Below are 25,801 nucleotides of genomic sequence, written 5' to 3' on the forward strand. Positions count from 1 at the left end.
AATTTGAGGTTATGTGAAGAAAGTTTTTAGTGGAGTTCCATTTTTCTCTGATTTTTCCTCAATATTATGGTATTATATTAACTTCCACAACACATTCCATTTATTTCACAATAAATTACATTGATATATACTGTAAAGTTATTTTTCTTAATTTAGGAAAAGTGCATTTCACATGAATTCCGTTATGTTTTTGAAAATACTGTTCAAATTTGAGGAGTGAGAAATGTCATCTATACCCCCCAAATGTTCAAATTTGAGGAACTTTACTGTAAAACCCTATGGAAAGACAGTGGAAATTTCCATACGATTTTCCAGCTTATCCTGCGAACGTTTCACTTGTGAGTTTGCATATAAATCTTCCGCGGAACTCCGCGGAATTTAACGCCGGAATTCCAGCATATCGTACTAGAAAATTCCATGGAACACTATGATTTCAATGGAATTTCCGGCTCGAAATTCCATAGGAAAACTTAGTGGAATTTTAGCGTCAAATTCCGGCGAATTTTGCAATTTGAATGCAATTTTCCACTGGAATTTCGGCGGAATTTTGCTACATATGGGGTATGCATATAGAGAGGCACCACTGTACATACTTATGTCAAAGATGCATATAGACAGCACTGGTACATGAACAAAAAGTCGTTGTATTTCAAACACTTTACTGCCCGAATTTCTCTCTAATTCGGGTGACACTTTGGTCCCAAATGCCCGAATTTGAGACAGTCTATTGTAATTTTTATTTATTGTGTTATTTTAATTTTAATTCAATAAAATAAAAAATCGAAACATTGAACATTTTTATTCAAGAAACAAATTTTCACTCGAAATTGAAAGATGTCAGGCATGTCGTTATCAATTCGTGTAAGGTATCAGTTAGAGTTTGTCAAGTCAATCAGCAACGCATTTACAGCTGGGATTTAGACGAGTTCACTACTGTCACTCTCAAAAACGTTTTGTTTACCTTTTTATTAGTTGGGAAGATTTTGCAAATTGCTGGTTGATTTATTGAAATGGAGAATCCTCCGGCGAAACGATACCGTCGGGAAGAGTCTGACAGTGATGCAGACGATGACTCCAACTATGTCCCGTATGTTCCTGTGAAGAAGCGCAAGAAGGAACAATTGCTGAAGCTGGGACGGATCGTTCAGCTGACTGCTGAGGCTTCCAACACCAACAAATCCTCAAGTGAAAATGAGCACGATGAGGAGAGTGAGGAAGTGTGGGGTAGGAAGTTCAATATAAGTCTCCTGGATCAGCACACTGAGCTCAAGAAGATTGCTGAAGCCAAGAAGGTGAGTGCAGTGGAGAAACAACTGAAAGAGGAAGAGAAGATCCTCGAGAGTGTGGCTGAGAAGAAGGCACTGATGGGAGTGGCAGAATTGGCCAAAGGCATACAGTATGAGGATCCAATTCAGACCAGCTGGAAGCCACCAAGATTTGTTCTGAAGCGCCCGGAAGCCCGCCATTTGGCTCTGAGGCAGAAATTGCGGATTCTCGTGGAGGGAGATGATCTTCCACCGCCCATAGCTTCATTCCGGGACATGAAATTTCCCAAGGGTGTGCTGACGGGGCTGCAGAGGAAGGGGATTAGGAGGCCAACGCCAATTCAAGTTCAGGGCTTGCCGACGGTGTTGGCGGGAAGGGATTTGATTGGGATAGCATTTACTGGATCTGGAAAGACGCTGGTCTTCGTCCTGCCTCTGATAATGTTCTGCCTGGAACAGGAAGTTCGACTGCCTTTTATCAACAAGGAAGGACCCTATGGGCTGATTATCTGCCCTTCGCGGGAACTGGCCAAGCAGACTCATGACATTATCCAGTATTTCTGCAATCATCTCCTGACCAGCGGAATGCCTCAGATACGCACGTGCATTGCAATCGGAGGAACGCCCGTAAGTGAGGCAATTGAGGTGATCCAGAAGGGAGTGCACATCATGGTGGCTACTCCGGGACGTTTGATGGACATGCTGGACAAGAAAATCGTGACACTAGATTGGTGCAGGTATTTGGTGATGGATGAGGCTGACAGGATGATAGATATGGGCTTTGAGGAGGATGTCAGGACGATTTTCTCCTTCTTCAAGGGGCAGCGTCAAACGCTCCTCTTCTCAGCCACTATGCCCAAGAAGATCCAGAACTTTGCCAGATCTGCCCTCGTGAAGCCCGTCACGATCAATGTGGGCAGAGCTGGAGCAGCTTCCATGAATGTAACCCAAGAAGTTGAGTACGTGAAGCAGGAAGCAAAGATTGTCTACCTTCTGGATTGCCTTCAGAAGACCCCGCCTCCAGTGTTGATCTTCGCGGAGAAAAAGCAAGATGTGGATGCTATCCATGAATATCTTTTGCTGAAAGGAGTCGAAGCTGTGGCCATTCACGGCGGGAAAGACCAGGAAGAGAGATCGAGAGCAGTTGAGGGTTTCCGGAAGCAGGAGAAGGATGTCCTAGTGGCTACAGATGTGGCTTCCAAGGGTCTGGATTTTGCCAATGTCCAGCACGTCATTAACTACGACATGCCCGATGACGTTGAGAACTATGTCCATCGAATTGGACGAACAGGAAGATCAGCAGGAACCAAAGGACTCGCCACAACGTTCATCAACAAATCCACCGATCAATCTGTCTTGCTGGACCTCAAGCATCTTCTCATCGAGGCCAAACAGAAGGTACCGCCCTTCCTGGCTGAACTCTGTTCAGAATCGGAGAAGTATCTGGATCTTGGGGATTCCCAGGGATGCAGCTACTGCGGTGGATTGGGTCACAGGATCACCGAATGTCTCAAGCTCGAAGCTGTTCAGAGCAAACAAGCCTCAAACATCGGAAGACGCGACTATTTGTCCAATACAGCTGCGGATTATTAGTTTTGTTTTGCAATAAAGTTCTCTGTATACTTTGATTTATTTAATTTTAATAAATTTTATTTATTAAATATCTAAAAATCTGTTTTTTTTCTCTTAAGCTGTCTACACATTAGACAAATTATTGAAATAATAGCATTTCAAAGTGACATGAAAAGAAACTTCAATATTGAAGCGAATATTGAAACCAATATTTCAATAATTCGTCAGTTAAATCAGCGTTTGTCGTAACTTCCTTTTGGCAACTTTTCAGGAGACGAAATTTTCAGTTCAATATTATTTTTCTTAAAAATGAGCCCCGAATGCGATACTTTTGAGTCAAAATAATGAAAGTGGCACTAATAAACTGTAAGTTAACTCGAGAGAATCTTTATAAAATTATTTAAAAGCTGCAATATTGAGAAATATGTTAGAAGAAACACAATAATATTTTATCGTAACTTCCATCGTTTATAAAGCCGTAACTTCCAATGTGATTCTGGAAGTTACGACAATTTTCTAAAATGCATTACAGTGCCCGCTTTGTAATCCGGATGATTGGGAGACAAAATGACAGATGTCCGCTTCGTAATCCGGATGGATTTTTTGAATTTGGTCAACGTCTCGAAAATATAATATATAGAGCGATGGCCTATAGCGGGACTCTACTGTATGTCAATAAATCTTTGCAATGTGGAGGCAATCCTTGTCAATATTTGACATTGAAAAGAAATATTTCAATAAATTATGTCTAATGTATTGCCAGCTTTAATTTGAATTTGGAAAAGTTTGATTTAAAAAAAAATGGACATTCTTTAGCATTTATTTGGAGTACGTTAAAGTTTTCCCTCTCATTTGGAAATGAGGTTATTAGAAAGGTATTGAGGTTATTCTTAACCTAACCTCAAAAATAGTCATAAGAATTCTAAGTTCTCTAACATCTGTTTTTCACCTGTAATGCAAAAGCTGTATAATCCTTTAAAGAAATGAATATTTTTTAACAAAAACACTTCAGAAGTATTTTAAATAGCCAGAACCTGTTGAATTTGTGATGTTAGAATTAGATAAATTTAAATTAAAAAAAACTTTTAGGATAGTTTTTTGTCGTGGATAAATTTATAGTCAGAAATTCCTCTACATTAAACGATAATTTAAGAAATTCATACTTCAGAAGCAGCATGTCTCTTTGGTTAATTGTGGTGTCCGGAGCTATCATGCCGAGGGGGTGACCTAGAATACAACATTCTAACATAACCTCACAATTGACATTTTGAATCCAAACGGCCGGCGTTCGAATTTGAGAGATTCAGATTTGAGAGACTCTACTGTACTGTATTAAGGGAAAATAAGGACCATCACATCTATTTCAATATTTGTCTGGAGTTATTCGTTAAATTCGGGAATAAATTAGGTTTTTAGCAGTTTTTATTTTTAGTGAAAATTGCTTGTTCACTGTAGCTACCTGAACTTTTTTGCTACAAAAATCAAATTTTACTGTAAAATGAGATTGTTTCTAGATTTAAATGATAAGAGAGACTACATTTTTATTTTAATTAAGGATGTAATGAAAGTATAAATATTTTAAATGGTTAAAATTTGTTACATTTTTGAGGTTATAAATTGAAAAATTTCAAGAATTTTTACAACGGTTTCCTTTTCTTTTGACGGTTCAGTCTAAAACTTATTTTATGCCACGCTGCTAAGAGATTCTGTTGCACAAAATGTCTTAAATTTTTGAGGTTAGGGTAAACGGGTTAAACGTAACCTAAAATTTTTCGAATTAACGACAAAATGGAGTCTAAGAAATGTTTAATTTTTTTTTTGAAATCGAAAAAACAAGAGATAACAAAAGAGACGAAGAACTTTCAATAGAGACAACCCTTAAAAAATTCAAGAAAAAACAACGAAACTGTGCTTCAAAATAAATCTGATTTATTATTCTTTGCTTTTCAATTTTCTTTTTGAAAATTTTTACATTTTTTTTTACAAAAGAAAAGCTTTTCAATACTTTCTTCTTCTTTCAAATGCTAAGACGCGATTATTTTATATCAAACTGTTTCAAAAAGAAATCTGACATTGCAGTTATTTTTTTATCGTAAATTTTTTATTTCTAAAGTTCCGTAAATCTACATAGGAATTATTAATTTTGAAAAATAATTGATTCAAATGTTCATCCTAATTTTTCTAACGATCTTCACTACAAAAAATTACTAATGTGCTTGATTAATAAATGAAAACAATCCTTACTTACAATTATTATGAAGATGAATAGAGTCGCATGAGTCACATAGATTGAAAAATTACATAAATCCTTTAAATAATTTTCGTCCTTGTTCTTATCTCTCAGCCAAAATTGCCCATTTTAGTTAATTTGATCACATAAGCTCTAAGCATTTCTTTTGTGACTTGGTAGAGCGAAGAAAAAAAGTTTAACACTTTTAACGCAAAAATTGAACAACACAAACTCTAATTATGCATCCAAGATCAATGGAATTTCACACTCTCGCAATTAATTTCCACTTTTTTTTTTAAATTCCTTCACTTGAGAAATTGCGAAGGCAGATATTCGGCCACCACAGTGCATTCTGGCTTCAGTAGCTTAAACTCTTCAATGCCCTGAGGCGTAATCCCAGTTCCAGTTACATCCAGATACTTCAGCCTCGGCGAGCATGTAGCCAAGTGCCTAAGCGTTGCATTAGTTACGTATGTGTAGAATCTAATAACCAGGCGCTCAATGTAAGTGTTTGGATTTCGGTATTCTGCCCGAATCCAAACAACTCCCTCCAAAACAGGATTCCGCGAGAGGCCAAATCCACAAATTCCCCGATCAGTAATGGAAGCAACGGGAATGGAGTTTGTTCTGCAAGTAACAGATGATTTTGTAAATTCGTGCTCGATTTCATTGATGAAAATCATGAAAATAGAATGCGACCCGTGATTAAAATCCATTATTTAGGTTTGATTCTTTTCTAATCAAAATTGTTGTAATGTAACCACTTCAGATCGATTTCAGATTAGCAGGGTAGGTGTTTCGAACGGGTCCTAATGAAAATCCCGAATGGATTAAAATTCCGAAGAGCCAAAATCCCGAAAGCCAAAATCCCAAAAGCTAAAATCCCGAATGGATCAAAATCCCGAGGGTCAAAATTCCGAAAGCCAAAATACCGAATGGATCAAAATCCCAAATATCAAAGTCCTGAAAGCCAAAATCCCAAAAGCTAAAATCCCGAATGAATCAAAATCCCGAAAGCCAAAAAGCCGAATGGATCAAAATCCCAAAATCTAAAATTTCGTATGGATCAAAATCCCGAAACACCAAAATCCCGAAAGCTAAAATCCTGAATGAAACAAAATCGTAAAAACCAAAATCCGGAACACCAAAATCCCAAAAGCTAAAATCCGGAAACGACAAATTCCCTAGGGACAAACTCCTGAAAGCTAAAATGCCGAATGGATCTAAATCCCAAATGTCAAAATTCAAAAGACCAATATCCTGAAAAGCCAAAATTTTGAAAGCCAAAATCCAAAAAAGCTAAAATCCCGAATGGATCAAAATCCCGAAACACCAAAATCCCGAAAGCTAAAATCCTGAATGAAACAAAATCGTAAAAGCCAAAATCCGAAACACCAAAATCCTAAAAGCTAAAATCCCGAAACCCAAAATCCGGAAACGATAAAATCCCGAGGGACAAACTCCTGAAAGCTAAAATGCCGAATGGATCTAAATCCCAAATGTCAAAATTCAAAAGACCAATATCCTGAAAAGCCAAAATTTTGAAAGCCAAAATCCAAAAAAGCTAAAATCCCGAATGGATCAAAATCCCGAAACACCAAAATCCCGAAAGCTAAAATCCTGAATGAAACAAAATCGTAAAAGCCAAAATCCGAAACACCAAAATCCTAAAAGCTAAAATCCCGAAACCCAAAATCCGGAAACGACAAAATCCCGAGGACCAAACTCCTGAAAGCTAAAATGCCGAATGGATCAAAATCCCAAATGTCAAAATTCTAAAGACCAAAATCCCGAAAAGCCAATATTTCGAAAGCCAGAATCCAAAAAGCTAAAATTCCGAATGGATCAAAATCCCGAGGGTCCAAATTACGAAAGCCAAAATGCCGAATGGATCAAAATCCCATATGTCAAAGTCCTGAATGCCAAAATCCTGAAAGACAAAATCCCGAAAACCCAAAATCTAGAACGCCGAAATCCCGAAAGACAAAATCTCAAGAGCTAAAATCCCGAATGGATCAAAATCCCGAAAGCTAAAATCCCGAAATCTATAATACCGAGGGCCAAAGTCTCAAAAGACAAAATGCCGAATGGATCAAAATCCCAAATGTCAAAAATCCTAAGGCCAAAATCCTGAAAGTCAAAATCCCGAAAAGCCAATATCCCAAATGAGCAAAATCCTGGAGACCAAAATCCTGAAAGCCAAAATCCCGAAAAGCCAATATCCCAAATGAGCAAAAATTCCGAACATCAAAATCATGAAATCCATAATCCATCTTTAAGCATCGACCGAGCTCAAATTTAAGTATGTTATAGTTCGGCTTTATGGATTTCTATTAAACAAAAACTTAAGTCCTTCCGACCCAGACTCAAGCTAGAAGAGGTCATTTTTTTATAAATAACTTAACCCCTGCTTGTAATTGTCACTATTCTACCAATGATGCAGTTTTAAAAAGCTCTCATATTATGTCACATCTCCTTTTAAGATCAGAAGTTCGTAAAACCACCGCTAGGGGCGCTATTATTAAAAAGAAAAATTCAATTTCTTAAGTTAAATAACTCAAAAATTCCTTTGTGCATCGGGCTGAAATTTTAGTATGTTGTAGCTGCAGACTATACCTATCAAACAAAAAAAAATACTTAAGTCGATCGATAACCTCTGACGCGAGCTATAAGGGGTCAAAGTTCGAATATTGACCGGCCTCTATCTCCGGTTCTAATTGACATTTTGAGCTAAATTTTGGGTTTTTGGTTTCGTCTCGATGAGCATTTTCAAATGAAAGTTGAAAAAGTCACCACAGGTGACGCTGCGATCGCGTCAAAATTCATCAAAATTCAAACTATTTTTTTTTTTTCAAAAACGCCATTGTGTAAGTTAATCAAATTTTAGAGTATTGTAGTCTAGGCTGTGAAGTTTACAAAAAATGGCATCGGTTCGCTGTGATTCGAATAGAACCGGAGATATGAGGAGTCAAAGTTCACAGAATTCAAAACGCAATTATCTTCGGTTCTATTTGACCGATTTTAACGAGTAAGGGCGCAAATGAAATATCTCACAAAATGCTACAATTTTTTTAGAACACTTGAACTTTGTAGGAGCAACGCTTAACCGACTTTGGTGATTACGATTTTGCCATTTGATGTGAAATAAAGGTTTTTCCCATTAGCATTAAAAATGCAACCTGTTTTAGTGTAAATTTTTTCCTGTTTTCGTACACATTTCACGAGATATCTCCAAAACTACGTAGGTTGACAATTTGGGGTTTTCGGTTGCCTTTTCGTTATTAAATTGGCTTTTATTTTGTATTAGTATTATTTACTAATTTATTCTACAGTGACAGAAAACAGCTAATAAATTCAAAAGTTTTTTCAGCACGCTAGAAACAAATGGGAAACATAGGAAACGTCATGCCCCCGGTTTTTCCCATAATAACGCTGTGAAAGGAAGACACCCCCTGGGAAAAAATTAATATTTCCACTTACCCTACATTGGACACATTTTGTGGTGGCTGATCATTGTAACCTGGATATCCTGGAAGAATTATAATAGGACCTGAAAATGAGAAAACAGCCATTAAATTTTCCACTCTTTCAAATTTCTCCAAATGTTTTTCCTCACCGTAATTGTGATGAATTGGCTGCATTCGATTCTGCGCCGGCATTTCTCCCCTGACTTCAATGCCGCCAGAAATGGTGGAAAAACTCCGATGCTTGGGCATCATGATGTCTGCGACCAGAGCCATTCCCTGCCGACTGCTGCTGCTTCCACTCTCAGCATTGTCATCTTCAGCCAGGGCCATTGGAGGCGCTCGTGTCGATTCCCGCAGAGTTTGCCTGCTGGGCCGTTCCAGGAGCAACTCCCTGAGGGTCGTGGTAACATTGAAGCACTGAATGTCACTGTCCGAAATGGGAGTCTCCCGGACGTCCAATCGCTCCAATTTCTTGAAGCCAAATCTCGACGCGAGACTCCCGTACGGCACGCAATCTTTCAAGGAAGCACAACCTCTGAGACTCAGATCATGCAGTTGAGGAATTTTGGAAAAGAGGATCAGATCGTGCGTCTCGAACCAGTCACAGAACTCCACAGCCAGCCGATGGAGCTGCTCCAGGTGCAGATCGATTTTACTAAAGAAAGGATGCTGCCGAGGGGCAAAGGACACAGAGCAGCTGCGGAAGATGATCGTTTTGAGGGTCTTCGGAAACTTCAGTACATTGATCTGCAAACAAGCCATTAAAATCATTTCTATTGAATGATCGGAGTGATTTCACTAAAATTAGAATAAATCAAGGGGCTAATATCTCAAAGGAAATTAAAAAAAATACAGTGGGTGTCAAAAGTTTGTTACGGCTTGTATGTTTGGGAAACCAGGTGGAAAAAAAGATAGAAAAAAATACTTTTTAAAATTTTTCCTTTTGCAAATTAGTTGCCTGTCATCCGTAGATCTTATATATGTATTTTATAAATTATTATAAATCTTATTTCATATGAAAAATAATTGTTTACCAAATGTTGATTTTTTTTTTGCGTCAAAAGTTTGTTACGTCAATTGGAAAAGTACACCAAAAAGATGAAATGCGTGCAACCACAGTCTAAAAAACAACAGTCAAGTAATGACCTACTTGGTCATAATCGCAGTAGATGACAGCAGTTTCACTTTGTGTCCAGAATAAGTTTTTATGAATGAATAATGTTCCCACCCAATGTTATTTCATTTCATCCTCTCATGTATATTTTTCTCCGTCGCTCCAATAGAAAAATGCAATAAGTTGTCTCAGCGTGCCTTTCAGCCACGCCACACAACGAAACATCAACTGCGCGCGATACTTTTTCTCTCCATCACTCCTGTGAGTTCAAAGCGGGAGATCGAAAGAGGAGAGAAAAATACTCTGGCGCGCGCAGTTCACACAGACAACACATACACTTAAATCAAATTCCGCCGCTCAAGTTTACTCGCTCGCACTCGCAAGTATCAAACGGCAGTGCGAAAGGAAAAAATAACACTCTCACCACTCACACAGTACATCTTGTGAATTGCTCGATCTCTACAGTGTGGAAGAAAAATAATGTAATCCATTGATTTTCTAATACCTCAAAATTTTTATCTTTCTCACTTAAATCTTAATTGAATTGAATAAAAATAAAACCCATCTAATATGTAAAGCTTTTAGAACCAGTCTAAATAGTGCTGAAAATGGTGAAAATGTTAGAGAAATTATATCATTTGGTTTCTTGTAGTGTAATTTTCGTATTAGAATTATTATATACTGGATAAGCAAACAGATAATACAAAAGTAAAAAAAAATACATGGTAAAAGGGAAAGGGAAAAGTAACCGATTAAAAATAATTCAATAAAGTAAATAAATAAATTTATTAAAAACCATTAGAGAATATTTCCATATCGCTCTTTGGAAATTACAAGGGGTTAACTCACTTTCGGCAATTTTTCAGAAGCCAGCATGAAAGATTTAACTTTGTGTAAGTAATTATCTCAGTTCAATGACCGACCAAAAACAATTTATTTCTTTTCTATTTGTATGAGCATTAATATAAACATCGAAACATATAAATTTTCAGCTTTTGAAATATGTATTTTTACGAGTTAGGTCCTTGTGATTCTAAATGATCCACAAATTTTGCTGAAATTAGAACAAGGAAGGATCAACTTGCTTGAGTTAGTCCTTTGTTTCACAAAAAATTGAACGATAAATCTATTTTGTGCCCCTTTACTTCAAACGAAATTGCGCAAGCAATCAGAAAGTTTAAAATTTTGAAAAACTTTTCTAATAACGAAATTTAATGACTTATATCATCCGAAAATTTATTAAATTCTCTTTCTAAGTGTATTAAAATCTCAAAATCGCAAAAAAGTGAGTTGGCTCCTTGTAATTTCCAAGGAGCGATACGTATGTTATTGTTTTGTAATATTTGTCCTTTTAATTGTGATAATCGTAATAAACATGTATTCGTCAATTATTTTTAGTGAGGTTCCTTTTAGTTGGGAAGATTATTATGGTAATTTGAGAACAGGAAAAGTTCTCAGATTACTATAAAGATTTTCTTAATTAAAGATCACAAATATCTCTTTAGAAGATTACAAAACATGTTTATTATGTTTGTCACACTTTAACCCTTTAAGAAAGATTGGAACACCGGTTTCCCATAAAGAAAATAATTTTTCCTGACTACTTAAAGTTATTTTTTATTATGTTAGTACGTAATTGCAAAGTACAAGGTTGAAAGAATCTAGAATATTTTTTGCAAGTCTCCAGCTATTTGCAATTATAGTAAATTTTTAATGTAAAAATGACGAATTTTTATATTCTCATAATGAAAATTAATTTTAAATTTCTTTTATACTTTCAATTTTTTAAGCGAAACCGTTTGGGAAAAAGAAACTACAATATCAAACATAATATTTTTCGTTAGAGTGAAAATTATCTGCCATTGGTATTGTCAGAAAATTTACTTAAATTTTTTGGCTATTTTTGTCCCTATCGCTCATAGAGGTCAGAAATACACCGAATCAGATTCTGATGCATTTTCTAAGGTTAGATGTAAGCCTTTTTACTAATTTTGTTTATCGGTTTCATTTTTATTGCTGATTTTTGGTCCGCAAAAACTGTCTCGTCGTTAAAGGGTTAGAGCACAAAAATATAAAATATTCTCATATACGTATGTTAATATTCTAAAATATTTTCCTTCGATTAAGAGAGTCAGAATAAAATTATAAATTCACACATTTGGAGAATATTTTTTCTGTCATACGCTTAGAGGTTCTCGGGGTTCTCAGACATATTACTGAATTCATTGATGCAACTTTACAAATTACCTAATTTTGGCATGCCAAGTTAATAATAATTTTGGCATGCCAAGTTAATAATAATAATAATAATAATAATATATTTATTCACAAAAATAGGATCATCCCTTTTACAATTGTGAAAGAAAAAAAAAGAAAAAAAATGAGAAAAAAAAGAAATTAACAAATTCAGGAGTTTAAATTAAGGTACGAATGAAAAGAAAATGTAAAGAAAAATAAAAGAAAAAGAAAGTAAAGAAAAATTCCTAAGCTCCTTTGGCTTCGTCTTGGAAAAATTTTCGAATGGCAGCTGCAGAAGAGCGCCTGTCATTCGGGACACTATTAAAAGCAGTGACGCCCTTAACCAGAAGACTCGGCAGGTACTCGGGACATCCAGAAATCAATAGATGAAACAGAAACAGTACAGCTCTCATTTCCAAAAGGGATGTTAAATCACATCCAATGAAAACGTTTCGGTATGGAGTGATGTGATCCCGGCGGTTTATGCCGCAAATATACCTGACTCAATCATTAAAGGAAACCGTCAGCCGAAGAATTGTGTCACTATCCGTCGTAAAAATAGCTCTGCTCCGTAATTAAAAAAAGGAGTGTTAATTAAAAGGAGTGTTATCAAACGAGTGTTATAGGGCGTGATGTCCCGGAAGCTCTAAGGGTATACAGAGAATAGTTGATCTTTCGGCAAATAGATATGGCCTGATCAGACCATTAGAGAGTTGCATTGAAGATTATGCCCATGTTTTCCACCTGATCAGAAAAAGGAATAATTTCACCATAAAGGTGTAATGGATAGAAATCAAGGGAAACTACTTTTTTAGAAATTACAATAGTTTGAGACTTTTTAGGATTCAAAACCAACCCATATCATAAGTCATCATAAGTCGAAAAGTCTGAAGGGAATTGGAGGGCTCAATGATGATAGTAAAAAACTTCGAAAAAACTCGTATCCCTCGCTATAGGGGGTGAAGTTGGGGTTCAAAATTTATAATTTTGGCCATAGCAGACAGAAGGTTGGAAATAGAACCATGGGGTCTTCGAGTGATCCCCCTATATGTTGATTTTGGAAATCTAACTGTGACTTTCATTTTCCCTCCACCCCTTCTCTTCTCTTAAAAAACGTGTTTTTCGGTTTCGAAAACTACTCATCAAATAGTTTTCATTGTCACATGCTTTCGACGTTGTCCTGACGGATATATGAGTCATTCATAGCAAAAGCCCTGTATGTCCAGTGGTGACATCAAAACACCTCCCCAGAAATTTAGACAGCAAAAAGCGGCTACATAAAATTGGGCAGTAAAAAAAACCATTTAACACGAATTTCTCAGACTGTAACTGAGTTCAATTTTGAATCGAAAAGCGATTTCTGATTTTTTAAGATAATACAACATTTTCATAATTTTTCTAAAATTCAGATCTTCTTTATCCACATGATGACTATCCCCAGAATTGTTCTGGACAGAACATTCTTTTGCTTCTCCTGACTTTTCTTCCAGAACTGTTCGGATTCTAGGTCCATCCACATGATGACCATCACCAAAATTGTTTTAGACAGGAAATTCTTCTGCTTTTTCTTGATTTTTCTAACAGAAATGATCAGTTCTGAGTTCAACCACATGGTGACTATACCTGGCATTTTTTTTTAATATATTCAAACCCCATAGACAGTGGAGCCGAAAGTAGATAGTAGGTGAGATTATTAAAAATCTCACCTAACATTGTAAAAGTGTTTAAAGTGTAAAAAAACTCAGCTGTATTGAATAGAATTCCTCAAACATTAATGAAAATGCTCCAGAATTAGTATAAAACACGCACTACTTAAGAAAAAAGAAACAGTGTTGGCAAAAGAAGATTGGTAGCAAAGAATTTACGGTATGATGACATCACACTACGTGTCAGAGATTATAGAGCATTCCCACGAAATTTAATTGTGACCTTTTGGTTATCGAGCGCATAAGATTACGCATTGCTGAATCATAAAACGGTAATGGAGCTTAAAATCACGCACAGCTGAATCATAAAACGATAAATGCGCTTGAAATCACGCACAACACCATTATAAAACGGTAAATACACTTAAAATCACGAACAACTGAATCATAAAACGGTGAATGCGCTTAAAACCACGCATAGCTCAATGACAAAACGGTAAATACGCTTAAAATCACGCACAACACCATTATAAAACGGTAAATACGCTTAAAATCACGCACAGCTGAATCATAAAACGGTAAATGCGCTTAAAATCATGCATAGCTCAATAGTAAAAAGGTATATGCGCTTAAAATTACGCACTGCTGAATCATAAAACGGTAAATGTGCTTAAAATCACGCACAGCTGAATCATAAAATGGTAAATACGCTTAAAATCACGAACAGTTGAATCATAAAACCGTAAATGCGCTTAAAATCATGCATAGCTCAATAATAAAAAGGTATATGCGCTTAAAATCACGCACAGCTGAATCATAAAATGGTAAATACGCTTAAAATCACGAACAGTTGAATCATAAAACCGTAAATGCGCTTAAAATCATGTATAGCTCAATATTAAAAAGGTTTAATTAAAAATATTACAATCACGCACAGCTCAATCATAAAACGGTACTTTTTAATGTACTTGTCATTACATACAGATCAATCACGAAACGCTTGGGATTGCGCATAAAAAAGCGCAGTCTTAACTGTTTTATGATTGATCTGTGTGTAATTTTAAGCGTATTTACCGTTTCATGATCAAGATGTGCGTGATTTTAAGCACATTTACCGTCTTATCATTCAGCTGTGCGTGATTTTAAGCGAATTTACCGTTTTATGATCAAGCTCGTGATTTTAAGCGTATTTACCGTTTCATGATTCAGCTGTGCGTGATTTTAAGCACATTTACCGTTTTATGATTCACCAGTGTGTGATTTTAAGCGCATTTACCGTTTTACGTTTAAGCTATGGGTGATTTTATGCGCATTATTCGTTTTATAATGGAATTGTGCGTGATTTTAAGCATATTAATGTTTTGTGATTCAGCTGTGCAGATTTTAAGCGAATTTAACGTTTTGAGATAGAGTTTTGCGTGATTTTAAGCACATTACCGTTTTACGATGGAGTTGTGCGTGATTTTAAACGCATTTACTGTTTTATGATTGAGCAGAGCGTATTTTTAGCGTTTTTTTTTACAAATTTTATACTTGAGCTATTTGTACCACAGGGTTAATCGTTTTATGCTTGAACTGTGCATGTTTTAAATGTACTTTTTACCGTTTTGTGATTGATCTGCGTAGTTTTTCTAAAGATGTCTAGTATGACTTTAAAATATTTAATTTTAAAAATATTCCTTCCATAAAATAGGATTTTTTGTTCATGATAGTATATAGGTTTTTATTTACTTGAAATTCAATACAATAATCATTATTAACTACAATCCTTGTTATAAATTTAAGATTATTAATCAGCAGTCATTAAAACATTATTCAGTAAGTTTTCGTAAGTTTCATAAAGTTTATTAAATTTCATAAATTTCATAAAAATTTCATTACCATAATGTCTTACTTCAGGAAAACAGTCAATGCCCAATATCAGAAATTGGTAGACATAAAGTATTTTTATAATATTTGGAATTGAAGTACAGTGCCCGCTTTGTAATCCGGATGATTGGGAGACAATATGACAGAAATCCGCTTCGTAATCCGGATGGTTTTTTTTAATTTGTTCAACGTCTCGAAAATATAATACAAGTTTTTTGTAGAATTAGAATAAAAGTTTTAAGGAAGATTAAAAAGATTTAATTAGAGAATTCTATGTTATTATACTTCATTTATTAAACAAAGACATCACAGGATAATTCATTTTAATTGCTACATTTTCATGCATACATGACTTCAAAATTATTTTAAATGTAACCCTCGATAACTCGTCCGGATTACACCGATCCGTATTAGAGTGCGGGTACTGTATATATAAATATCAAAAACGTGGTAACGGCATTAAAGTGGCTTAAATTGTTAATTAATCAATAAATTAGTATTACAAAATCATACTTTGATAAAATTGATTGAAAAAGATGAAAATTTGAGGCGTAATACATTTGACTTTGAAAAATTACATGAAGAAATGTTTCAAGGTCATTGGTATGTATATACGAAATATCCGTCTGGACAACGTCTAAAATATATGTGACAATGAAAACTATCGGATGAGTAGTTTTCGAAACCAAAAAACACGTTTTTTTTTTAAGAGAAGAGAAGGGGAGGAGGGAAAATGAAAGTCACAGTTAGATTTCCAAAATCAACATATAGGGGGATCACCCGAAGACCCCATGGTGCTATTTCCAACCTTCTATCTGCTAGGGTCAAGATTATGAATTTTGAACCCCAACTTCACCCCCTATAGCGGGGGATACGAGTTTTTCCGAAGTTTTCTATTATCATCATTGAATTTGGCATGCCAAAATTAGGTAATGTGCAAATTAATTCAGTAATGTGTCCGAGAACCTCTCTTGTAAATGTAACAAAATCCTTTGTGACAAGTTCTTTCCCAATCATTTCCATACCTGATGAAGGAGGAAAACCCCTCCGAAACGTCAATGTCGAGAAAAGTAAAGGATAAGAAGCCAAAGGTCATATCCGTGTTTCAATTGTTGCTATATCAACCTATTGGCCGAAAGTCATCCACTAATTATTCTTACTTTTATACTATCATCACTATCATACTCTATAAGAAAAATTCAAGCACATAATTTCTTAATTATAAGAGAAAATAGTTTTAAATTCTGGTAGTTTAGATTCAAAACCACGTTTCTTAAATTTTTCTTAACTCAAAATTTTTTCTGTGAAAGAATTTATAATTTTCACTATAATGGAAAATAGTATGCTTGAGTATTGTAGTTAATTTTCCAAAACAGATTTGCTTAAAAAAATTGGAAGTATAATAAATAATTAAAATTAGTTTTCATTATGAGAATTTAAAAATTCGTCATTTTGAGCTCAAAAATTTACTAATATAGCAAAACGCTGGAGACTTGCAAAAAAGGAACAGATAATCCTAACCGGCTTATGTAGGTGAGATTCTTAACGTGAGCTAACTCGGAGTGCATGCAAATTCGATTTAGAGCTGAAGTTGGGAGACGCCATTCAGTTATCTTGAATCAAATTCGTGAAATTATACAAATTTTGTATTTAAACCAAAATATCAAGGATTTGGATGAACTGACAGAAAAGTGATATATGGATGAAATGTAGACCAGAATGTTCTCTATAATTTTCTTATAGAACATGATCTCATCGATTACTCAGAAGCCAAGATAAGCGAGGTTTTTTGTTTCTTAACTCGTTTTTTCATCCAGAGTGCCCCAAGTAGTCATTTGTTGAGCTTCAACTATTTCAAAGAATTGTTGTATTTTGTGGGACTTTCCATTTAAAACCCTATTTTAAGTGTCTTGGTGGAGTAGAGGCAGTCAAATTGGCATCTGAGTGATTTCAAAGCGTTTTTATGGGAAAAATTATTTTTTTCACACTTAAACGGCAAAATCGGAGTGATAGCGTAGTCTGAGCGGAAAATGATGTATGGACGAAATATAGAGACAAATGTGTTCTACAATTGTGTCGAAGTAATCATCAAAATCGGTTTAGCGACAGTCGAGATAATTGAGGTTATGTGATATTGAAATTGGTTTTTCGACTGTGGCGCCCCTGGTGTTGGTCCCACGAAGTTCAAATATTCTAGAAAGTTGTAGCATTTGGTGAGATCTTTCGTTTAAGCCCTCACTCATCAAAATCGGTCACATAGAACCGGAGATATGATTTTTTGAATTTCGTGAACTTTGACCCCTCATATCTCCGGTTCTGTTTTAACCACAGCGCGCATACGCACCATTTTGGAAACGTCCTAGACTGGACTACAACATACTAAAATTTCATTAACTTGCACAATGCCGTTTTTGAGAAAAGTGACTTTGAATTTCGATGAATTTTGACGCTATCACAGCGCCACCTGTGGTGACTTTTTGAACTTCCATCTGAAAGTGCTCATCGAGACGAAACCAAAAAGGTAAAATTTAGGTCGCTATGTTAATTAGAACCGGAGATAGAGGCCGGTCAATGTTCGAACTTTGACCCCTTATAGCTCGGGTCAGGGGTTATGGATCGACTTAAGGTTTTTTTTGTTTGATAGGTATAATCAACGGCTACAACATACTAAATTTTCAGCCCGATGCACAATGGAATTTTTGAGTTATTTAACTTTTAAGATTTAAAAATTTTCTTTTTAAAAAAAGCGCCCCTAGCGGTGGTTTTATGAACTTGCGATGTTAGAAGGGGAAGTGGCATTTCACGAGAGCTTTCCAAAAAGCCCTCACTTTTTAAATTCTGACAATTAGAACCGGAGTTATGGCCATTTTAAGAAATTTTTTTTGGACCCTTATAGCTCGGGTCAGGGGGGTCGGGGGACCTTAAGTTTGGTATTTATGGAAAGCTCTAAGGCCCAGCTATAACATACTAAAATTTGAGTCCGCTGAATGCCATAGGGGCGGAGCTATTGAGAAAACAAAAAAAGGGGGGTCTTCAAAATGGCGGAAGGAGGGGTGGGGGGTGGGGGGTCTATGCACCAAGTTGCAATTTTCACCCGATATATAACCTTTGCCGAAAACCGCAAGTCGATATCTTTTTTAGTTTAGGAGCTATTAAGCTCCAAAGAGCGGCCGGCCGGCCGGCCGGGAACGTAAAATAGCCACATATATATTCGGAATCAGGAAGTGGCGAAACACATTTTGGCCAAATTTGAGGTCGATCGGACGACATGAAATTTTGTTAGGATTATAGTAGGTGAGATTTTGTTAAGAATCTCACCTAATATCCTAGATTCCTTCAACGCCTTCAACCTTCTATTTTGCAATGGCAAAAAACAAATGGTCAGTAAAAAGTCAAAAGTGGTCAGCAGAAAATCAAATTTGATCAGCAAATAATTCGAAATAATCAGCAAAAATTTTCAATTTTGTCAGTAAAAAGTTAAATTTGGTCAGTAAAAACTTCGAATTGATCAGTAGATATATTCGAGTTGATCAGTAAAAAATTAAAAATTAATCAGCAAAAAATTAAAAATGGTTAGTAAAAAGAAAATATGGTCAGTAAAAAATTAAAAATGAGCAGTAAAAATATTCGAGTTGATCATCAAAAAATTAAAAATGAGCAGCAAAAAAAATTTAAAAAGCAGTAAAAAATTAAAAATGAGCAGTAAAAAATAAAGTGGCCAGCAAAAAATTAAAAATGATCGGTAGAAATATTCGTATCGATCAGTGAAATATTAAAAAGTGGTCAGTAAAAAATTAAAAAGCAGTAAAAAATAAAAAATGGTCAGCAAAAAATTAAATGAGGTCAGTAAAAAATTAAAATTGATCAGTGAAAAATAAAATATGGTCAGTATAAAATTAAAAATGAGCAGTAAAAAATAAAAAAATGAGCAGTAAAAAATAAAATTTGATCAGTAGAAAATCACAAGTGGTCAGCAAAAAAATAAAAAGTGGCCAGCAAAAAATTAAAAGTGGTCAGTAAAAAATTAAGTGATCAGCAAAAAATAAAAAGTGGTCAGTAAAAAATAAAAAGTGATCAGCAAAAAATTAAGTGACCAGTAAAAAATAAAATATGGTCAGTAAACAAATTAAAATTGAGCAGTAAAAAATAAAATTTGATCAGTAGAAAATCAAAAGTGGTCACTAGAAAATAAAAATTGGTCAGTAAAAAATTAAAAGTAAACAATAAAAAATTAAATGTGACCAGTAAAAAATTAAAAGTGGTCAGTAAAAAATGAAATGTGGTCAGCAAAAAATTAAAAGAGCAGTAAAAAATTAAGAGTGGTCAGTAAAAAATTTAAATTGGTCAGTAAAAAATTAAAATTGGTCAGTAAAAAATATAAATTGGTCAGCGAAGAATTAAGCTAGTGATAATCCTAAATCAGCTTACAGCATTTCCTTCGGGATCGGGAATCTTGGTTTTTTCCATTTTGTTTTTTATACTTTTGTTTTTCCCGGTTTTTTCTTTGAAATCTTTGTCTTCGGTAACTTTTGTTTTTAAAAACTTTGTCTTTGGAAATCTTCTCTTTCATACATTTTTCACAATTTTCATAAATTTTGTCTGTAACACATTTTGCACAAATATATTTTATACCTTTCCAAAAATTTTTTTTTTCTCAAAAAAATTCCATTTGCCCCAAAGGACGAAACTAAAAACTTCCCAAACCATAGAGAATTTCCCTTTGCCCCAAAGTACGAAACTAAAAACCTCCCAAAAACAGAAAACTTCCTTTTGCCCCGACAGACGATACTGGTAAGTTCCCAAAATACAGAAAATTTCCATTTGCCCAAAATGACGAAACTTAAAATTTGCCAAAACAAAATTTCCCTTTGCCCCGACAGACGATATTGATAACTTTCCAAAACACAGAAAATTTCCCTTTGCCCCAAAAGACGAAACTAAAAATTTCCCAAAACACAGAAAATTTCCCTTTGCCCTGAAGGACGAAACTAAAAACTTCAAAGAACACCATTGTAATATCATTATTTTATTTAATAAAATAATATTTGTTTAAAATATATAAAAGACAAGATTTCCATAGACAAAGTTTCCAAAAAAGAAGGGTTACCGAAGAAAAAGATTCCAAAGACAAATTGGAAAAAACAAAATGGAAAAAAAAGATTCCGCAAACCCTTGGAAACTATGAGAGATAGAGGCCTCATAATTTACACCCTATTAAAGTCTCCTTTAGACTCGAGATGTGCGAAATTTCACTTGAAAATGAAAAAAAAATACTGCTCATTCTTAATTTTTTACTGACCACTTTATATTTTTGATTGTCCATTTTTTATTTTTTCTGACCACATTATATTTTTAACTGCACATTTTTAATTTTTGCTGACCAGTTTTTTACTGTATTGAATATTTTCAATTTCTTGTTGATTTTCAATTTTAAATTTCTTGTATTTTATTGAACTTTTTACTGACCACTTCATTTTATACTAATCAAATTTTATTTTCTACTGCCCATTTTAAATTTTTAACTGACCACTTTTTATTTTTTACTGGTCACTTTTTATTTTTTACTGATCAAATTTTATTTTTTACTGATCATTTTTAATTTTTTACAGGCCACTTTTTATTTTCTATTGATAACACTTTATTTTCTACTGATCAAATTTTATTTTTTACTGCTCAATTTTAAATTTTTTACTGACCATATTTTACTTTTCACTGATCACTTTTAATTTTTTCCCGCTCACTTTTTATTTTTTACTGACCACTTTTAATTTTTTGCTGACCACTTTTGATTTCCTACTGATCAAATTTTATTTTTTACTGATCATTTTTAATTTTTTACTGCTCATTTTTAATTTTTTACTGACCATATTTTATTTTTCACTGATCACTTTTAATTTTTTGCTGATCACTTTTAATTTTTTTGCTGACCAATTTTTATTTTTTGCTGACCACTTTAGATTTTCTACTGATCAAATTTTATTTTTTACTGCTCATTTTTAATTTTTTACTGACCATATTTTGTTTTTTACTGATCATCTTTTACTTTTTACTGATCATGTTTAATTTTTTGCTGACCACTTTTCATTTTTTACTGACCGTTTTAATAAAGTACTGCACTTTTTTAATTTTTTACTGATCTTTTTAAACTTTTTGCTGCTCTTTTTTTGTTTTTTACTGACCATTTTTTTATTTTTTACTGATCATTTCGAATTTTTTGCTGACCAATTTTGACTTTTTATTTTACTGCTCGTTTATTCAATGCCTTTTGCAATTACGTATAAACCTAAAAAAAAATAACTTTAGGTGGTCAGGAAAAATTATTTTCTTTATGGGACACCGGTTATCCAATAGTCCTTGAAAGATTAAAGTTGAAGAATATGTATCATTTTGATTTCGTTTTTTCTTCTTTTAGCCGATATTCTCTAAAATCACTTTGAAAATATTCATTCAATTTCTTTTAGGCGAATTTACGTGTTATTTATTTCATTTATAATAATATCCATTTCTAAATTATTCTTATTTTAATTATTAATATTATAAAACCATTTGTGGCATTGGAACGCTTGAAAATCTTTATAATTTTAGCTTTGTTTGCCCCTAGCCAAGGCAATGCGGTGGAAACATGCGGAAAAAGATGTATTGTGTGAGTGGTGAGAGTGTATATTTTTTCCTTTCGCACTGCCGTTTGATACTTGCGAGTGCGAGCGAGTAAACTTGAGCGGCGGAATTTGATTTAAGTGTATGTGTTGTCTGTGTGAACTGCGCGCGCCAGAGTATTTTTCTCTCCTCTTTCGATCTCCCGCTTTGAACTCACAGGAGTGATGGAGAGAAAAAGTATCGCGCGCAGTTGATGTTTCGTTGTGTGGCGTGGCTGAAAGGCACGCTGAGACAACTTATTGCATTTTTCTATTGGAGCGACGGGGAAAAATATACACGAGGGGTGGGTTTTTCATTTACGATACTTAATTTTTATGAATGAATTTCTTACGCAAATTTATTTAGACACACTCCAAAGGTTTATGTCTAAATACGGGTAATCTATGCACATCATGACCAAATACTCGCATTATTTGACTGTTCTTTTTTAGACTGTGGTCGCACGCATTTCATCTTTTTGAGGTACTTTTCCAATAGACGTAACAAACTTTTGACGCAAAAAAATAATCAACATTTGGCAAACAATTATTTTTCATATGAAATAAGATTTATAATAATTTATAAAATACATATATAAGATCTACGGATGACAGGCAACCAATTTGCAAAAAGAAAAATTTTAAAAAGTATTTTTTTCTATCTTTTTTTCCACTTGGTTTCCTGAAAATACAAGCCGTAACAAACTTTTGACACCCACTGTAGAATATTTTTAATCATTATCAACAGTCAATTAAATATTTAATTAAACCCTTAAAATATTTTTGTTTTATACGTTTCTCTGCATTGGATGAAACTTTTAATGAAGGGTGAATATAAACCTTCTATTATCGAAGAAATAGGAGCATTGAGTTTTCGCATTTTGGGCCCTTGGGTAGTAGGTTATGCTAGAGCCCAGGACATCAATTTAACCTTATTGAATGTTTCGGAGTTTAGGAATAATCGCATTTAAAATGGTGTTGAATGTGTTTGTTGTTCATTAATTTGTCTAATACTCAATGCCGGATTTAGATGGGTTCCCTGAGGCCACGGCACCAGGCCCCCACATTTTAGGGGTCTCCATATTTAAAAAGTTTACTATGGTCACAAAATATAAATCATTAAAAAAAGAAAAGAGCTTTTACCATTCCATTTTTAATCAATTTCCTGTAATTTTCGTCAGGGAAAATTTTTGTCTTGGTGGCTTTAGCAAGCTTTCAGCTTACGAAATCCTCCGAAAGATTGGATTTAATTTATGTTTTTAATCTTAAACGCACAAAAGAACATATTTTCTTTATCCGAATGACCACCCAAGAAATCCATGAAGCAAAATAGCTGCCTTACATAATAGGGTAGCTGAAAAAAAAACGCAACAAACTAAGATGCTGTATTATCCTCATTTTCTGTTTAACTTTTTTGAAATAAGAATAAAATGGTAGTAAATACATCAAAATTTTAGAATACTATCGGTTTTGTTCAGTACAATCTTATTTTGACTTGACTATGGTCTTAAGTCTGTCAGAAAATGCATTGTAGTTTTCACGATTGCCAGCCTTTCGAATGCCCTGCCATTTACGACGAAGGGTTGTCTTCAGTTCATCGACATTTCGCTACCTTGTAGTCCTAACTTTGACCAACAAAATGTCCCTCTTGGAGAAGTCAAGCAGTTTTGCATCCGGGAATCGTTGAGGTCATTGTGCTCCAAAATCCAAAAGCTAAACGTTGTTTTTTAGCCAAATTATATTTGGAGCGTCATTTCTGCGACGGTTTCGAGCAGGGTTTCGTGTCTTGTTCGAACATCCAGAATAATTTACCGAAATTTTTGTATGCCCACGGCTTCAGGGGTCTTTCCACGACAATTCTCAAATACACATTGGCATTCATATTTACGCTGCGGCCTAAAAATACCAGTGAAAACCGATAATTTGCCATCGCGGAAGTCCAGGCCTTCAAATACGGTGGTCTTCGACTTCCAGTGGCCATTCAAATGTCCAAATTATCGTAAGATTCTCCCTTCACACTGGTAAAAATAAAAGGGTCAAATTGACCCTTTTCAAGAAAAATGGATCATATTTGACCCTTTGAAAGGTTCACTTGAATCTTTTAAAACTTTGTATGCATATTTATCATGATAGATCGTATTTTATAGTTTATTTATTACTCTTATCGTATTTCTCTCATCTGAGCGAACACCAAAGATGACTTTTTCATTGTTTTTATTCATTTATTTCGGAGATAAATAGGTGTCAAAACAGTGTCTCTTTCAAAAGGTCATTGGTGACCCTTTTGTTTTTACCAGTGCAGGTAGACACAATCATTTTGTTCGCTGATCAATTGGTCAATTGGAACATTTTTCTCATTAAAAAATATATATTCTGGAACTGGCCTTAAACATGCAAGTCATAAGGTACTTCTTTACTCTAATCGAGTATAACTTTTTTTAAGGAAAGGATCGATAAAATCTTGTCGTTTTTGGGATTTTTAAGGCTTCACATGGAGGTTCTTTTCCACTGGAGTTCCGTTTTAATTTTAGATGCTTCAGATTTTTTTTGCGGAAATGTTCTCGTCTGGGTCTTCGACTATGTAGCTACAACTGTGATTCATAGGCAAAAAAATAGAGGGATTGTACTGTTCTTTTTCTTCGATAGAGTTCCAGTACTAAAAACAAGGCCTCAGGTCTCAGGTAAATTTAAAGTTGCTTAAATTTATCTGTTTTTTTTTTAAGAAATCGTCACAAATTCCGTTTTTAATCCCAAATTGAATAATTTTATTGTTTTTGGAAAGCTCTTAAAATTCAATAAAATACATTTTAAGTAATTAAAAGTGCTTTTCTCTGGCCAAATTGCCTTAAAGGCACTAAAATTCAAGTATTTTTTGATTTTTTTTTTAAAAAAATTTATTCTTTTTTGTGTATTAAATGTGGTGAAGGAGACAGCAACCCCGTGTCTGAGACGTTTTTAAACAAATTTTTGCATTTTCTTTTTGGAATAATTTTCAAAGTTATGAGATATTAGCCCCTTGGAATTGGAATGATACTCTTACCTTGGAAGTATTTAAAAATCCTTGCGTCAGAGAAAACTCCTCCAGCTTCGGGCACATATCCGTCAGCATTGTCAGCATGAGCTCAGTGATTGTGGCATTTCTCCAGTTGTTGTCCGGATAAGTGCCTTGAAGGCCACGGATCCGGAAGATTCTTGTATCACTGTTGATATACCTCATTCTCCTGAGGATTTCTATTCCAGACAGTGGGATGGAATCAAAGTCAAACACTTGCCACAGTTGCTTGTCCTTTGTCAGCTCCTTGAATCTCGTGCAGGTGCATCCGAAATTGTAAATTGATTCGCTGTCCAGGTGCATGAGAATCTCCAGAAGAATTTCGTCACTGAAATGGCTGATATTGAAGATATGTTCGGCTTGGAACACTTTAGCTTGTGGCTCATAAGAGTGGGCATCATCGTCGGGGCGGCGTTTCCGGGAATTCTTTGAGCATGTGGCTGTTTGGTCCATTTTATGGGGAGGGATCAATGTTTTCTGTGCAGTTAGAGCTCCAAAGTTAACTATCACTGAAAACAGGCATTCACAGGAGATTTTGGCAATTTCAACTAAATCTAATCATTCAAGGACACTCAAATTTGGTTTCGCACACAGCATTTATGCAAAAATGTTTCAATTTCAGGGAAAAAATGAGATTATAAAAAAACTCTGGCACTGCACAATTTCCGTGTCAAAATATTTTTGGTTTTATTTGACGGCCTCCACTCAAACTT

The 25,801-nt window shown here is 34.6% G+C and overlaps 2 protein-coding genes across 2 annotated transcripts; one reads left to right on the plus strand and one right to left on the minus strand.

Annotated features, from left to right (window-relative positions):
* Nucleotides 1–906: 906 nt before the first annotated feature.
* On the plus strand, nucleotides 907–2,936 carry LOC129799556 (ATP-dependent RNA helicase abstrakt). Its single transcript, XM_055843574.1, has one exon. It carries the CDS (start codon nucleotides 1,011–1,013, stop codon nucleotides 2,856–2,858), a length of 1,848 nt encoding a protein of 615 aa, XP_055699549.1. The 5' UTR covers nucleotides 907–1,010; the 3' UTR covers nucleotides 2,859–2,936.
* A 1,808-nt stretch (nucleotides 2,937–4,744) lies between these two features.
* Nucleotides 4,745–25,801, minus strand: LOC129799565 (uncharacterized). Its single transcript, XM_055843585.1, has 4 exons — nucleotides 25,077–25,801; nucleotides 8,684–9,281; nucleotides 8,548–8,617; nucleotides 4,745–5,694 (listed from the first exon to the last, which is right to left on the minus strand). Exons 1-4 carry the CDS (start codon nucleotides 25,539–25,541, stop codon nucleotides 5,373–5,375), a joined length of 1,455 nt encoding a protein of 484 aa, XP_055699560.1. The 5' UTR covers nucleotides 25,542–25,801; the 3' UTR covers nucleotides 4,745–5,372.

This window comes from Phlebotomus papatasi, chromosome 1 (assembly GCF_024763615.1).
Source record: "Phlebotomus papatasi isolate M1 chromosome 1, Ppap_2.1, whole genome shotgun sequence".
NCBI classification, from domain to species: domain Eukaryota; kingdom Metazoa; phylum Arthropoda; class Insecta; order Diptera; family Psychodidae; genus Phlebotomus; species Phlebotomus papatasi.